The following is a 16,437-nucleotide window of genomic DNA, read 5'->3' on the forward strand; positions in this document are numbered from 1 at the left end:
TACCTACCTATCGAAAAAGAAAAACTTTCTGAAATTCATTAGTGAAGGCTGTTTAACTGTTTAGTCACCCATTTGCTTTATCTATTTTAGACCATAATTATTATGTTACTACAGCCTGGAGTTTTTAATTTGATTCTGTTAAAGAAATGACAATTGGCAAAAAAGTATTTTTCATATATTTTCCCCTAAGAGCAAATAAGCACTGCTAAAAACCCTAATACCTCTATGTTGTGATCAATGAAAATCACCATTTAAGGTTAAAAAACTTTCCATCAAGTCTAAATTTTGGGAGGAAAAACCCCACACAATTAGATAAAAAATACTATGAATGAAATGTAACTTTACTTTTTTTACTGAAACCTTTTATTTATTTTTTAATATTTAAATTTACAAGTATTTATTTATTAACATTTTTATTGAAGTATAGTTGATTTACAATGTGAATTTATTTTTTAATTTAATTTTTAATTTATACGGAACTTAGTTGATGTGCAATGTTATATTAGTTTCATGTGTACAGCTAAGTGATTCAATTATACATATACATATTTCCATCCTTTTTCAGATTCTTTTCCCATATAGGTTATTACAGAATGATGAGTAGAGTTTCCAGTGCTATTACATTTCCTTTCAATAAATAGAAATAGACATAAAATATCTTCAGGATTAACGTCATTAATCCTGAATATGGATTCTGATAAATTAATAAAAAGCTCACTAATTGTAATAATGCAATCTAAGTCACTTCAGTTGTGTTCGACTCTTTGCAACCCTATGGACTGTAGCCCGCCTGGCTCCTCTGTCGGTGAGATTCTCCAGGCAGGAACACTGGAGTGGGTTTTGACCCTCCTCTAGGGGACCTTCCTGACCCAGGGATCAAACCCAACTCTTTTGTGTCTCCTGAATTGGCAGGCAGGTTCTTTACCACTAGCACCACCTGGTAAGCCTACTAATTATAATAAGTAGTTTTTAAACTACCTGTTCTTAAAATCATAAATAGTAATCAATTGCTTTGAAATCCTGCCATTCAATGAAGCGGATGGACTGAGCCAGATAGCTTGCCAGGCGTCTTCTTTCTATAAAGAGTCCCCCTGAGGACCGCTTGGTGCTGTCGCTGCTGCTCTCTAGCTGCAGATGGTCCTTTTCCAAGTACCTAAAAGGGTAGATGAGTGTCTCAACTTTGGATACTCACCAGAGCCAAGTTGCCAGGATATTGCTCCCAGATAAAGAGAGGGTTTGTATTAAGAGGTATTTCAGGTTAAATCATTGCCAGAGCTCTTTCGTGAAGAGTTTGAAATACACACAGTTTGGTTAAGGGCATGGCTTTGCAGTTAAATAGAAAGAGCTTCAATTCGACTTTGCTGCTCAAGATATGTGACCAGTCTTTAACTCACTTGGCACTAAGCTTCCTTGTCTTTAAAATGGGGGTACTAATACCTACCCCACTGCACCATTATGAGGAAATAAGTTGGCTGGATCTTTTTAGAATGTAGTTAGAGTGTACCCTTCTTCTGCTTTAAAAGGTCAGTGGCTTCCTACCTTATTCAGAATAATTTCCAAAGTCGTCCTCGTCTGTTCTCAGGCCCCCGACACACCCCCATCACTTCACTGTGCCACTGATGTTCCCTGAAAATATGAGGGCCTCTGTGCTTGAAGCTTCTGCTCTGACTGTTCTTCCCCGCTCATCATCAGTTCTCACAGCTGACGTCTTCACTTCATTCCAGTCTTCCCCAAGTCCACCTCATCCAAAAGACCTTCATGATCACCTTACTTAAAAAAAAAACATGCACACGTGCACGCACACATATACACACATAGTTTTTAGACTTTTGATCTTCACATTTATCCATTCCTGACATATTATTTATTTGCCTAATGTTCTTTGTCAAAATCCCCCTCTACAAGATAAAGCCAGAGAGAGATACACTGTTTTTATTTACTACTGTGTCCCAGGCCTGGAACTCATTCAACTCAGGTATTTAATGAGCATGTCTGATGGTCTAGCAATTCGTTGCTTACATATCTGGGACTCAAATTGCATGTTATTTAAGTGTTTCCTAATATTTCTAAAAAGTTCCTAAGGACGTTCAAGGGTCTTAAGAAACCAGAACCAGACTCCTTTAGGAGGACCTGGAGAAGAGTTAGCCAGAGATCCCCTCTGTGGCATCCGTAGGGCTGCACCCTTTACATCTGCCTCCGAGACAGAACCGTCTCAGAGTGCAGGCAGTGGACGGCCTCCAGCTGCAGCGTGCTCCCCCCTGCAGCTGTCAGCAGCGGCTCAGGCCGGTGGGTGGTGTGGCCGAGCCTGCGGCCTGCCCTTTGCTGCTCTACCCAAGGCTCCTCTGGCGGGCAGTCCTCGCTCCAGGCTCCCGTCCACCTGGTGGAGATGGTCTGGGAGTGTGCTGCATCTGAGACCCTTCCTCCCCAGTCCTCTTCCTCACCTCTCCTTTCGCGGGTGCCTCGTGGTGTGCAGGTACTCCCTGCCTGCCCCTGCGTCGTCTTCTCCTGCTTCTCTCTAGAGGTGTTTTCTGTAATCCATCTCCTACTCTCCCATGTGCCTCTTGGCCTCTGTCCTGAGATGACCCAATTCCTGCAGTAGCCCTTCTGTCAGGGTAGGAGGGTCACGTGCTAAACCTTCGCACTGCAATTTTCTGAACCCAAGTCTTGCTCAGGATTCTCTTGGTTGGTAGCTATGGTCCTCCTGTGCCTGTTCGAGTGATTTCTGCAGCTCTTGGAGACATGATAAAAAGTAATAGAGTCAGGATTGGCCCTTAGGGCCGGTGGGGACTGTGCACCCTGGAAACCTACACATAAGCTGTATCAGAAGATAAAAATGGGAAAGGAATGACATCTCATGTGGCCAATATCAAGATAAAGCATTTTTACAAGCTGGACTATTTAAGTGGGCTATGTTGACATTCAAAGGGAAATTCCATAGAAGTCATTTGAGATTCCTTTCAGTGACTCTATTCAACTGCTGACTCGTACTTGGCCATAGTTCAAAATATTATTTCTTGGATCAGTCTCTTCAGATATATATGTCTTGAATGTTACTATATGTCTAATCCCTTAATCATTATAGTTTATTATTCTGGAACTGATTGTGTTTTTATTAGAAGTGGTTTATTGAAAATAAGTATTTACTAGCTTATGGTCACGTTTCAAGCACTTCTGCAAAGCACAAAGAATTTTTTTTTTGGAGGGGGAGATGTTGAGTAAAATGTTATTCATGACATTTGTTAAAAAAATAAGGTAGTCTTCCCAGGTGGTCCAGTGGTGAACACTCCACATTGCCAATGCAGCAGGTGTGGGTTTGATCCCTCGTGGGAGATGTAAGATCCTGCATGCTGTGAAGGGTGGCCAAAAAATAAAAATTAAAAAAAATAATCAGACAGATTGTATTCAGGAGACCACCACAAAGGGAGTTTGCCAGCAGAGGAGAGAAATTGAACCCAACTTCAAAAATAACAAAGAAAAAGGAATTTGTACCCAGGGAGCAGGTAGGGTAGTCAGTGGGTGGAAAATTGCTAAAAGGAAACATCCAGGGTAAGGAGAGATTTTGGCTAAACCACCTGAGTAGAATTCCTGCTTCAGGCAAGCCAGGGTGATCAGAATCTCCTGGGAGGTGGTGGAGGTTGAAGAACCAGGTCAGATATAAAGGCTGATCAGATCCTGAGTTGGGGGATTCTGGCTAAAGCGACTCAGCAGGGTTCTTGCTAATGCTGGGCAGTGTGAAGACAGACGTGGAAGTCCAGAACTCAAAGCCTGACTGGGAAGCAGGTTCAGAGGGGCCTGATAAGTCGGCTCAAGCAGAGAATCTCTGGGGTGGGATGTGGGGCGGGGGGTGGCTGAGGGGTAATGGTGACGTATAAATTTGTTGTAAATGTTTGTTACAAAAGCATTTCTTTTCCCCCCTGGCTCCAAATAAGTTGGTCTTTAATTTTTCCTTCTTACAATTATTACAGCAACTGTTTTGACTAATATGACAGTTTTTCTGCCCAAGAAAGAGGCTTTCTTGAGTGACCACGCACTTCATCTAAAAGCATGTCTTGTTGACTTTCTTCTTCTTTCTGCAATCTGAGAGGCAGTTGCCAAATACCTTAGGAAGAATTTCTTCAAGTGTTGTCTGGCAAGCATCAGGGAGTCTGTCCAGCGCCCTGCAGCAACACAAGAGCCCTCTCAGAGTCTGAGGGTTCAGATTGGACCTCCAAATGCCCTCAACAGAGTGCTTCCAGGAGAGAGAGGGATAAGGAAGACAGATACAGAGTTTGGTGTTTCAAACGGGCAGACCTTAAAAAGTTAAGACCCAAAGATTCAACATCTTTATCTGGAAGTAAGAGAAAATAGAGATTCCTAACTATTCAGGACCATGAAATGAGCAGACAAAAATAGAATTTGACTCTTTCAGGCAGCTCATTTAAGCAATACCTTTTTCTTCCCAAATTTAGACCCTAGTTGACCAGCTTCTTACAGAGCCAAGGACGTGTCAGAGCCCTTGCTAATAACAAGCACCATCAGGCCAAGTTTCAGTTCCTTTTTAAAAGAGAACATGAAAAATCAGGAAAGATGCTGTGCCCTCCTCTTGCTTGTTTCCAGCAGCCTTCAACAACTCTCCCCCGCCAAGCCAGGTCACTTTGAAAGGTGATGATGTTCATTTCTGAGGGCAGTATAAATTGAAATGAGGGGATTAAGCCCTGCCGTTTGTTGTCAGAATAAAGATTCACTGTATGCCATTGTGTCATTCCCGAAATCCCCTTTCTAAATGCTTGCGGTTGGTTATTGAGGGGGAGAACTTTTCATTTCTGTTTCTGTGGATAGACATAAACAAGGTAGACAGCCACTCTAGCCCCTGTAATACTTGCTGAACAACCTCTTGATTGCCGCTCACGGTCCACAAGTATGCTCAGAGGACACCCTCACACACAAGACTCGCAGGACAGTCCCCAACCCAGAGACTGTGTCCTCTGGCCACTACTCGCCCACAGTCCTTGAAGAAGGAAGGACTAGATCTATGTTCTGATGGCTGCGTGTGGGCTGAAGCTGGCTGCGGCACAGAAGAGCACAGTCTGACTAGATTTCCAGTGAGTCTCGCTCAGCAGCTCTAGGTTATCTGCACATATAGACCTCTAGATCCGCATCAGGGGAAAAAAGCACACAGGGTATCGCTGCTCGTCCTGAAAACTCACGTGGCAGAGGTGCTCTCCCCGCCTCAACGCAGATGTAGATGTAATTCTGCTGCTTATTTTCTGTGTCCTCTTGAGTGACTTGCTAACCTCAGAGAAAATCTGTGAGGTTGGGGTGGTAGCATTTACTATATTTGTTTCTTGGACGCTTCCTCATAATCAGTTCTAGCAGAGTGAGTCACAGTGATAATCAGTAATAATGTACTGCGTGCAGGTTGTTTATCAAGCCCAGCAGTGCCTACAGGTGGCCTATGAGATGTTGTTGTTGAGGTTGCTTCCCTGCTTTTGGAGACGAAGAGACAGAGCTCAAAGAAGCCTATGAGCGTCCAGCCACATTTGGATCAGGTCTGTTGGACCAGGGTAACCTGCTGGACCAGTGTAACCTGCCCAGTAGTTTTGAGTGTTCATGAAATAAGCTTCATGCTTATTTATGCGTGTTTCTTCCACATCCCAAAGTCAACTGTGATGCAGAAATTGTTAGTGTTCAGTCACTAAGTCATGTCCAGCTTTTTGGGATCCCATGATTTGCAGCATGCCAGGCTTCCCTGTCCTTCACTGTCTCCCGGAGCTTGGTCAAGCTCATGTCCGTTGTGTCGGTGATGCCATCCAATCGTCTCATCCTCTGTCGCCCCCTTTTCTTCCTGCCCTCAATCTTTCCCAGCATCAGGGTAAAGACCTGATGAGTCAGCTCTTCACATCAGATGGTGATCTGTGGATCACAACAAAACTGTGTAAAATTCTTAAAGACATGGGAATACTGGACCAGCTTACTGTCTCCTGAGAAGTCTGTATGTATGACAAGATTCAGCAGTTAGAATTAGACATGGCACAATGGACTGGTTCAGAATTGGGAAAGGAGTATGTCAAGGTTGTGTATTGTCACCCTACTTATTTAACTTAAATGCAGAGCACATCATTTGAAATGCTGGGCTGGATGAATCACAAGCTGGAATCAAGATTGCTAGGAGAAATATCAATAACCACAGAAATGAAAATGATACCATGCTAATGGCAGAAAGCCAGGAAGAACTAAAGAGCCTCTTGATGACGATGGAAGAGGAGAGTGGAAAAGTTGGCTTAAAGCTCAACATTCAAAAAACTAAGATCATGGAATCCAGTCCTATCACTTCATGGCAAATAGATATGGAAAAAATGGAAAGAGTGACAGATTTTATTTTCTTGGGCTCCAAAATCACTGGGGAGGGACTGCTGCCACAAAATTAAAAGACGCTTGCTTCTTGGGAAGATAAGCTATGACATAATCAAGATAGCACATTAAAAAGCAGAGAAATCAACTTTGCTGACAAATCTCCACATAGTCAAACTATGGTTTTTGCAGTAGTCATGTGTGGCTGTGAGAGTTAGACCATAAAAAGGCTGAGTCCTAAAGAACTGATGCTTTCAAATTGTGGTTCTGAAGAAGACTCTTGAGAGTCCCCTGGACTGCAAGGAGATCCAACCAGTCAATCCTAAAGGAAATTAACCCTGAATATTAACTGGAAGGACTGATGCTGAAGCTGAAGCTCCAATACTTAAACCATCTGTAATTAAGTCTTGGGAGAAGAGAACTTCTGAGCACCAGGAAGAAGTTCCGTTACAGTTTGCATCCTTATCGGAGAATCCTACTACCGTTTGTTAGCTGCCAGCCAACAAGTTTGTGAGGGAGAAAGGGCCCAGTTCCTTTATCTCCCCTGCCACACTCGAGTCTGGAGAGGGATTTGCCTGCAAGGGAACTGGGGCCATCATTGCTCAGTGTGGTCACGGGGCTGCAGCCCAGGTTCTGGTGAGCAGGTGTCTGTGTGGTATTTACAGCTGCTGTTGTGGAAGAAGCATGGAGATTGGCTGCCTTTGCTCACAGCAGGTCTGGCGGTCCTGCTAGTGGGAGGCGCAGAGAAATCTAAACAAGTTGGGTTTCAGTTCCTTTTAACCGACTGGCACACACCCCTCAGATTTGTGCTCTCATTTCCATGGATACTTTCAACCCACTTGGTCCAAGGATTTTCCTGTCACAGGACAAACTTATTGTGGGTTTTGTTGGAAACCTTGTCATGAGCATCTCTCGGTGCTCCTTAAGTGTCTCACTAGAGAATTTCTGTTCTGGCAGTTGATTCTCCTAACATCTGATATTTTTATCTATGAATTGTATGGGCTCCTGGCAAGTGATATTTTCCCCTTTTGCTTTTGTTTCTAGGGAGCCCAGAGCCAATGAGGCATCTTATTCTCACTGTGTAGGACCTTTTAACAAAAATTTCTGAAAGCTCATCTTTTACTTTGTCCTTATTTTGCAAGTTTGCTTTATTTTTCTTCTCCTTGCCTGTGGTTCTTATCCCATTTTGAAAACAATCTCTTGGTAGGGGCATTCACACAGTTCTCCTGTTCTGAAAGGGATTCTTAGGAGGTGCCTCAAAACCATACCCAACCTCTAAGATGAGCTCGAATGAATTAGAAAAAGCTTCTGCTTTGCCAGGCAGGCAGCCTAACCATTGGTGGCCTTATTGTCTGTCTCTTCATGGGAGCCCTCCAGAGACTCACCTTTAGGGGGGCCTGCTGCAACCTCCTCAACTTGAGTGACTTCTTGTTTATGTTTTATATATTGGGCTACTATGAAGTACCTTTGAAAAAGAATAATTCATTTAAATTTTTGGTGCATGAATTGACTTTCAGTGTCTTTGGTGTGCTAGCTGCTTGGAGGACAAAGGTGAACAGGAGTTTCGAGGACTCTGCCCTCATGGAGGTTAAACTCTGGTGTAGGAGCCAAGCCATGAATCAGTAAACAAAGAAATGAAGTAATTGCAGACTGTGTTATTTGCAAGCAAAGAAATAATCAAGATGCTATCTTAGAAAATAAGATGAGAGGCCTACTAGGGAGGCCAAGGAAATATCCCCTCTGAAGAGAGAAAAGTTAAAGTGAGGCCTGCAGGATGGAGAGAAGCTAAAGACAGTAGGAAGAGACTTCTAGGAGGGAGGAACAGCCAGAGCAAAGGCCCTGAGGCTAGAAGAGCTTAAGAAGTCCCCTTAAGGACAAGAGTACTGATGGGTGTAGTGAACAAGAAGGAAAACATAGATAGGAAATGATGTGTGATCAGGGCTCTAAGACCCAGATTACATGGGACCTTTTAGCCCATGCTCAGTTCAGTTCAGTCACTTGGTCGTGTCCAACTCTTTGCGACCGCATGAATCGCAGCACGCCAGGCCTTCCTCTTCATCACCATCTCCCGGAGTTCACTCAGACTCACGGCCGTCGAGCCAGTGATGCCATCCAGCCATCTCATCCTTGGCCGTCCCCTTCTCCTCCTGCCCTCAATCCCTCCCAGCATCAGAGTCTTTTCCAATGAGTCAACTCTTCGCATGAGGTGGTCAAACTACTGGAATTTCAGCTTTAGCATCATTCCCCCCAAAGAAATCCCAGGGTTGATCTCCTTTAAAATGGACTGGTTGAATTTCCTTGCAGTCCAAGGGACTCTCAAGAGTCTTCTCCAACACCACAGTTCAAACGCATCAATACTTCGGTGCTCAGCCTTCTTCACAGTCCAACTCTCACATCCATACATGACCACAAGAAAAACCAAAGCCTTGACTAGGCGGACCTTAGTCAGCAAAGTAATGTCTCTGCTTTTGAATATACTATCTAGGTTACTCATAACTTTTCTTCCAAGGAGTAAGCATCTTTTAATTTCATGGCTGTAATCACCATCTGCAGTGATTTTGGAGCCCCCCAAATAAACTCTGACACTGTTTCCACTGTTTCCCCATCTATTTCCCATGGAGTGATGGGACTGGATGCCATGATCTTCGTTTTCTGAATGTTGAGCTTTAAGCCAACTTTTTCGCTCTCCTCTTTCAGTTTCATCAAGAGGCTTTTTAGCTTCTCTTCACTTTCTGCCGTAAGGGTGGTGTCATCTGCATATCTGAGGTTATTGATATTTTTCCCGGCAATCTTGATTCCAGCTTGTGTTTCTTCGAGTCCAGCGTTTCTCATGATGTACTCTGCATAGAAGTTAAATAAGCAGGGTGACAATATACAGCCTTGACGTACTCCTTTTCCTATTTGGAACCAGTCTGTTGTTCCGTGTCCAGTTCTAACTGTTGCTTCCTGACCTGCATACAGATTTCTCAAGAGGCAGGTTAGGTGGTCTGGCATTCCCATCTCTTTCAGAATTTCCCACAGTTTATTGTGATCCACACAGTCAAAGGCTTTGGCTTAGTCAATAAAGCAGAAATAGATGTTTTTCTGGAACTCTCTTGCTTTTTCCATGATCCAGCGGATGTTGGCAATTTGATCTCTGGTTCCTCTGCCTTTTCTAAAACCAGCTTGAACATCAGGGAGTTCATGGTTCACGTATTGCTGAAGCCTGGCTTGGAGAATTTTGAGCATTACTTTACTAGCATGTGAGATGAGTGCAATTGTGCGGTAGTTTGAGCATTCTTTGGCATTGCCTTTCTTTGGGATTGGAATGAAAACTGACCTTTTCCAGTCCTGTGGCCACTGCTGAGTTTTCCAAATTTGCTGGCATATTGAGTGCAGCACTTTCACAGCATCATCTTTCAGGATTTGAAACAGCTTATCGGGAATTCCATCACCTCCACTAGCTTTGTTCATTGTGATGCTTTCTAAGGTCCACTTGACTTCACTTTCCAAGATGTCTGGCTCTAGATTAGTGATCACATCATCATGATTATCTGGGTCATGAAGATATTTTTGTATAGTTCTTCCATGTAATCTTGCCACCTCTTCTTAATATCTTATGCTTTTGTTAGGTCCAAACCATTTTTGTCCTTTATCGAGCCCATCTTTGCATGAAATGTTCCCTTGGTATCTCTAATTTTCTTGAAGAGATCTCTAGTCTTTCCCATTCTGTTGTTTTCCTTTATTTCTTTGCATTGATCGCTGAAGAAGGCTTTCTTATCTCTTCTTGCTAGTCTTTGGAACTCTGCATTCAGATGCTTATATCTTTCCTTTTCTCCTTTGCTTTTCGCCTCTCTTCTATTCACAGCTATTTGTATGGCCTCCCCAGACAGCCATTTTGCTTTCTTACATTTCTTTTCCATAGGGATGGTCTTGATCCCTGTCTCCTGTACAATGTCACGAACCTCATTCCATAGTTCATCAGGCATTCTATCTATCAGATCTAGGCCCTTAAATCTATTTCTCACTTCCACTGTATAATCATAAGGGATTTTATTTCGGTCATATTTGAATGTTCTAGCGGTTTTCCCTACTTTCTTCAATTTCAGTCTGAATTTGGTAATAAGGAGTTCATGATCTGAGCCACAGTCAGCTCCTGGTCTTGTTTTTGTTGACTGTATAGAGCTTCTCCATCTTTGGCTGCAAAGAATGTAATCAATCTGATTTCGGTGTTGACCATCTGGTGATGTCCATGTGTAGAGTCTTCTCTTGTGTTGTTGGAAGAGGGTGTTTGGTATGACCAGTGCATTTTCTTGGCAAAACTCTATTAGTCTTTGCCCTGCTTCATTCCACATTCCAAGGCCAATTTTGCCTGTTACTCCAGGTGTTTCTTGACTTCCTACTTTTGCATTCCAGTCCCCTATAATGAAAAGCACATCTTTTTTGGGTGTTAGTTCTAAAAGGTCTTGTAGGTCTTCATAAAACCGTTCAAGTTAGGAGTTGGGATTTTCTCCTAAATATGATGGGGATCTATTAAATGGCTTCACTATTTGAAGAATCAGTCTGGCTGCTGTGAAGGAAAGAGTAGAACTCAGTTGATCAATCTATGAAAAAGATGGTGATGCTCTGGACCAAGGTGGTGGTGGTGGAGATGGATGCTCTGAAAATGGACTTGTTAATGGAAACTCAAGGATGATTGTAGTTTCAGTAAATCAGGACACTAGTGACAAGTATTGAGCCCAGAATGTCTTGTAATGGAAAGGCTGGGGGGAAAAGGGTGAGGAATAAAGAATTTGGTTATGGATGCGTTAATTTGTAGACATTCATGTGAAGAAGTCAAGAAGAGAGTTAGATGTCTGAACTGAGAACCCAGAGAGGACAGGGCTGCTACTATAAATTTGGTAGTCATCAAGAAGTAGATGGTGTTAAAGCTTTAGCATTAAAGGAGGTCTCAGAACATAGATAATAATCCCCAGAGCTGACTTCTGTGGATCTCGTAAGAAGTTGTAATGTTGAACATGTAGGAGAGCAAATCTAAGTGTGCCCTGCGTATGGCAGCATGAAGGTGAGTCACGGTAAACCTGGCAGAAAAATATTAGCAAGTGGGAGGAACAGAGGGCCGATGGAATTGGTCAGAAATGGTATGTAAGAGAAATAGTAGAGATAGTGGGTGAAGACAAACTCTTCAAGATACTATGCCCTTAAAATTGATCAGAGACATGAGGGAGTAAGTGAAGGAGTAGGTGGGGATGGCTGGGACTTATTTGGGTGCTGATAGGAATGATCTCACAGAGAGAAGAACTGATGTGTATCAGATGATGATTCATAGAAGACTGAAATCCTTGTGTAGGTGAAAGAGGATGGAATCTGGAGCAGAAGCAGAGGGACTGACCTTTGATGGGCGAAAGCATACGTTATTAGGAGGAAGGATGGAGGAAGTTCTCATATGATGAGTTTCTTGTATTTAATCAATGAAGCTCAGTGATCGGCTAGGAGTAAGGAACTTGAGAAGCACTGAGATAATCCTTTTGATGGGTGGGGAACTTTAAAAGAAAGAATTATAAGGTTGAAAGTCATGTGGAGTATCCATTTTAAGTTTATAATCTTGAATTTAAACCAAAGCCAGACAATCCAGTTTTGTGATTTTCTCCATCAAATTTAGTGATTAAAAAATGGACAGGATGGACTTAGTTTTTTGGCCATGAAAATGGAACATGAGACATAGAAGTTGAAGGTGTCTGTGAGGAAGTGATTGTAATGTTGGACCACGGAAATAAACTAGACAAGGATGGAAGTAAAAGCAAGGGAAGCCTGGTGGTTAGCAAGAGGTAGGCAGGATTAATAAGTAGGAAGCTGTAGGAACTCAGATTAATATAGCAGAGTGAAGACTATAGCGCTAGGGGTTAAAAGCATCAGATGATCGAAGAATTGGATGTTAGGAATCCAAATTCCCAGGTAGTAATGGTAAAGTCAGAGGGTACTAAGTAACTGAGAGAGGAAGAAAGGAAAAAACTTTGCCATTAAGGAGGCCAAGGAACTGTAAGTTCCACCTGAAAATAAGCTGGAAATTCATTCTTATTTATCATGTATATTTCCTAGATCATTCCAAATCCCTATTTGGAATTGGATCGGGTGCACATAAATAAATAATGATGGTAGCTGACTCATTGTAGGTCTACTCTGTAAACGCCATTTTAGGTCATACTTTGAACAGTGAAATTCTTTATTACCGTTAAGATATTGCTTGGAAAGTATTCTACAGTGTGTTCATTCTCATAGTTTGATTATTCTTGTTTCTCAATCAGTGATGATTGAAGATCTTCGGGGTTACGTTTAATACCTTTTTGTATGATGTGCCCCACCCTTCGATCTAGCCTTATTTATGTGTCTAGCCTCATCTCCATCATCCCCTTCAGGTGGGCCTAGCACATCCCCTCCTCCGAAGCCCCTGCTGTCAGCAGTCCTGCATGCCTGCCATGCTGCTTCACCTGGATAACTGCTGCTCATCCTCTAAGGCCCATCGAAAGGGTCCACTTCTGGGTCAAACCATTCCTAAAAACCTGAACCATCCAGAAGTGCATTTCTGTGGGTCGAAAACGTTACGTATTGACAAATTCACATTGTTAGTAATTTGCTACCACAAATGTAAACTTGAACTAGGGATAAAGGCTGGTAGCTACCACTTGCTGAACTGTGTAACAGCGTGACTCACATTCATGGTAAAATGTAAAAGTGCTTTGCCTTTATCACCTCATTTCATTCCCTAAAAGGTAGGTGTAAATATTTCCTAGATAAGGATTCTGAGACTTAGAGTCTTTGTTGGAGAAAGTAAATAATAAGTGGCAGAACTGGATTTTTATTCCATAAACAAAAGTCACATAATGCCCTTCCTTCATCTTATTCATCTCGGTGACTGCTTGCACATGATAAGTCTTCACCTGTCAGAAAACGACACAAATTTTTGTTCAGGGCTCCTGGGACTCTAAAATGTAACATTGACATTGGATTTACCTTGATAAATATTGCTATTTCCTTGAAATTTAGAAAAATAAGTTTTGAATTGAGAATCTGCTTAAAATCTTAATCCAGTGATTGCTCTCTGTTTGAAGTCACACACTGTTCATGTTTGCCAGGCAATTCCTATAGCAGTGTTATAATTATCTAGGAGGACAAGTCCTTTAGGTCACGAGAAGTGGGTTTGTTGACATGTGAGTGCCAAGTCTTGATGTAATGCAGGCAGAGGGCAGAGGGCATCTGGGTTCATTTCCTGGGGGCCCTTTTGCTATCATTGACATAGAAGTTGCCTGAAGTTTTTAAGAACAATGGTGCTTTCTTGCTAGACCAGGAATCCTTTGGGAAATACAACTTAGCTGCTGTGGGGCCCCTGCATTTGGCTAACATTCCATCTTGATCTGATACTGATGTCCACAGCAGTGGTTCTTAGATTTTTACTGTGTATTAGAATCACCTGGAGGGCTTGTTAGAACATAGATTTCTGGTTCCCACCCCAGAGACTCTGATTCAGTCTGTCTGGCCTGGAGCCCTAGATTCCGCCAATGCAGTCAATCTCCCAAGTGAGGTTGATGCTGCTGCTCCCAGGACTACGCTTTGAGTAGCTCAAAATCTTGCTGAAGTCCTGGTTTATGGAACACCCAATGAGATTGGATATTAAAGCAGAAAGCTCAGGAGTTATCTGAGTAAACCTCTGAATGCTGAATTCTGTAGACCAAAAAAAAAAAAAAAAAATCAGTGATTAAAAAAAAAAAAAAACTATCTCCTGATTTCTGATATTATGTTAGATACCAGCAACAATTCCTCTTGTGTGGAGTGAGCCCAGTTGGCTGAAACCCGGGAGTCCTTCTTTTCGGGAGCTCTTTTTCCCGAGAAGTTAGAGAAAACTTCCCCTCTATTTACCTTCAGAGCATTAGTGTGTTTTGTTCTAAAACTGCCTTAAAGGAAGATGCTGTATAAAACTGATCAGTCTTTCAATGCAAAAATGAATGCAAGAAATTTTCAAAATGAAAATGTTACATAATATAATGAGAAATGTGGTCATTAGATTCAAGATGCATTTGTCTCTTGTTTAGATGCTAAAAGATATTTGCATTTTTATTAGATTCAAAATGGTGTGAGTCATGCATATCAACACATTCCTTTTTCACAGGAATCCTTTGTGTTTGAACCCAACTGCCTCTTCAAAGTAGATGAATTTGGCTTCTTTCTGACCTGGAGAAGTGAAGGCAAGGTATGGCATAAAAACAAGTTGCTCCTTTTTGCTCTCAGGGTGAAGGCATTTCATTTCTCCACAAGTGACCAAAAGCCCCTTGCAGGCACGGACCCCACACTTACTTATTCATTCAGGACTTTTTAAAATGTGCTTCCGTGTGCCAGGCGCTGGGGACATAGTAATGGCCAAGGATGTGATCCTTATACATTCCAGCCTAGAATCAAAGTCGGGCATCCAAAAGAAAGAAAGAAAGTTACAAGACATTGAGAGTTGTGAAAGAGAAGGTCAGGTTACAAGAGCTTAAAAGCAGGCAAGTCTGACTTAAATCTTGGGAGCTAGAAAGATTTCCCAGAAGAGAGGTATTCAAGCTGAAGTCTCAGAGGTGCATTTAAGGGCACTTTCCAGTCCTTAGCACATGGCACAGCGTCCACATTTTGTGAACCTCTGAGCTGAATTTCTGAAGAGTAGAATCAGAGTTTAAGTTAGTATAGTCCCACTGATATTTCATGTACACACATATATTTAATAATATACATGGCAGTCATCACAGTATTAAATATATAAAAGTAACATTTTGTACTTTTTCAGAGTTGCATTCTACATATATGTGTGTATATATATACATACAGAATGGAATGTTTGGGGTCTCTGCAACCAGGCAGGATGCTCTGTGGCCTTCCCAGAACAGACCCATCGCCGATGTCCGCTGCTTTAGCTCCTCTCTGAAGCTCCTGGATCATATCTGATGCACATTTCCTGAGTTATTTCACAGATCCTAAACCCCCCACCCAGTGGAAGCATTTAATTACTGGATGACCATAAGAACATAGCCTCCTGGAGCCTCAGGATTAGTAATGTTCACCCCTGTGAACCCCCGTGTTATCTCACCGTCAGCCAGTCAGAGAACTGTGCACTAGCTGATTGTATACCCGGCAATATCCCTGCCTCAGCTGCCCCTTAAAGTTGTTTTGCTGAAACCCTTTGCTTTGGGGAGTTCAGGGTTTTAGAGCGAGAGCCACGCGTTCTCCCTGCCTAGAGCCTTGCAGTAAACACTGCGCTTTCCTTCACCACAACCCAGTGTCAGTGTATTGGTTTTACTTCTCACACGTGAATGGACCAAAGTTTGGTTTGAAAATATCTTGACTATGTTTGATTGTTGAAAATTATTAGTGTTGTTATTACTTGTTTTTAATCCTGCTTCTGCCTCACTCGAATTAGCGTTGCCTTCATCATCACAAACATTTGCGAATCACCTGTCTGTGCTGTGGGTCTGGCAGAATTTAGACTCACTGCTATGTTATGTGCTCTCTTTGCAGGAAGGCCAGGTGCTAGAATGTTCCCTCATCAACAGTGTTCGGCTGGGAGCCACACCAAAGGTACCCACGCCTGGTGTTTGTTGTTCTTCTAGACACAGACTGTTGTGTAACCCCTCAGCTGATGTTTAGGCACTCATTCATGTTCAACTCTTGTGACCCCAAGGACTGTAGCCTGGCAGGCTACTCTTCCATGGCATTTCCCAGGCAGGAGTACCAGAGTGGGTTGCATTTCCTTCTCCAGGGGATATTCCTGACCTGGGGTCGAAACCTTGTCTCCTACCTTGCAGGCATATTCCTTACCACTGAGCCACCAGGGAGGCCCATTAGTGCCCCCAAATCATCAGCTAGAAATGAAGAACAGATACAGTTTAGAAATCTCATCTGTAATGGTTGGGTGATTTGGAGTGCATTGGGTTTAATTATATTAGAAATTGTTATTAACCTTTGAAAATTATGACTCTTGTGTGATATGAGCATCGAAATAAACTGTTCCCTTAACTCAGAAGTTAATCTAGCAAGCACACCTTCCCCCTATCCCCACCTTCTTTTTCAGCAAACAGTGAGTCACTTCTGGTCCATGGCTGA

At 42.5% G+C, this 16,437-nt stretch overlaps 1 protein-coding gene across 6 annotated transcripts in view; it reads left to right on the forward strand.

The window, feature by feature from the left end:
- The window catches only part of PLCB4 (phospholipase C beta 4), a 477,139-nt gene that overhangs the window by 300,306 nt on the left and 160,396 nt on the right, over positions 1-16,437 (forward strand). For all 6 annotated transcript variants that reach the window (XM_069546386.1, XM_069546390.1, XM_069546388.1 and 3 more), the window contains 2 exons: positions 14,474-14,554; positions 15,853-15,912. In XM_069546386.1, coding sequence (XP_069402487.1) covers positions 14,474-14,554; positions 15,853-15,912 — 141 coding nt within the window. The remainder of the gene's footprint in view (positions 1-14,473; positions 14,555-15,852; positions 15,913-16,437) is intronic.

This window comes from Ovis canadensis, chromosome 13, assembly GCF_042477335.2.
Source record: "Ovis canadensis isolate MfBH-ARS-UI-01 breed Bighorn chromosome 13, ARS-UI_OviCan_v2, whole genome shotgun sequence".
Lineage (NCBI taxonomy): Eukaryota > Metazoa > Chordata > Mammalia > Artiodactyla > Bovidae > Ovis > Ovis canadensis.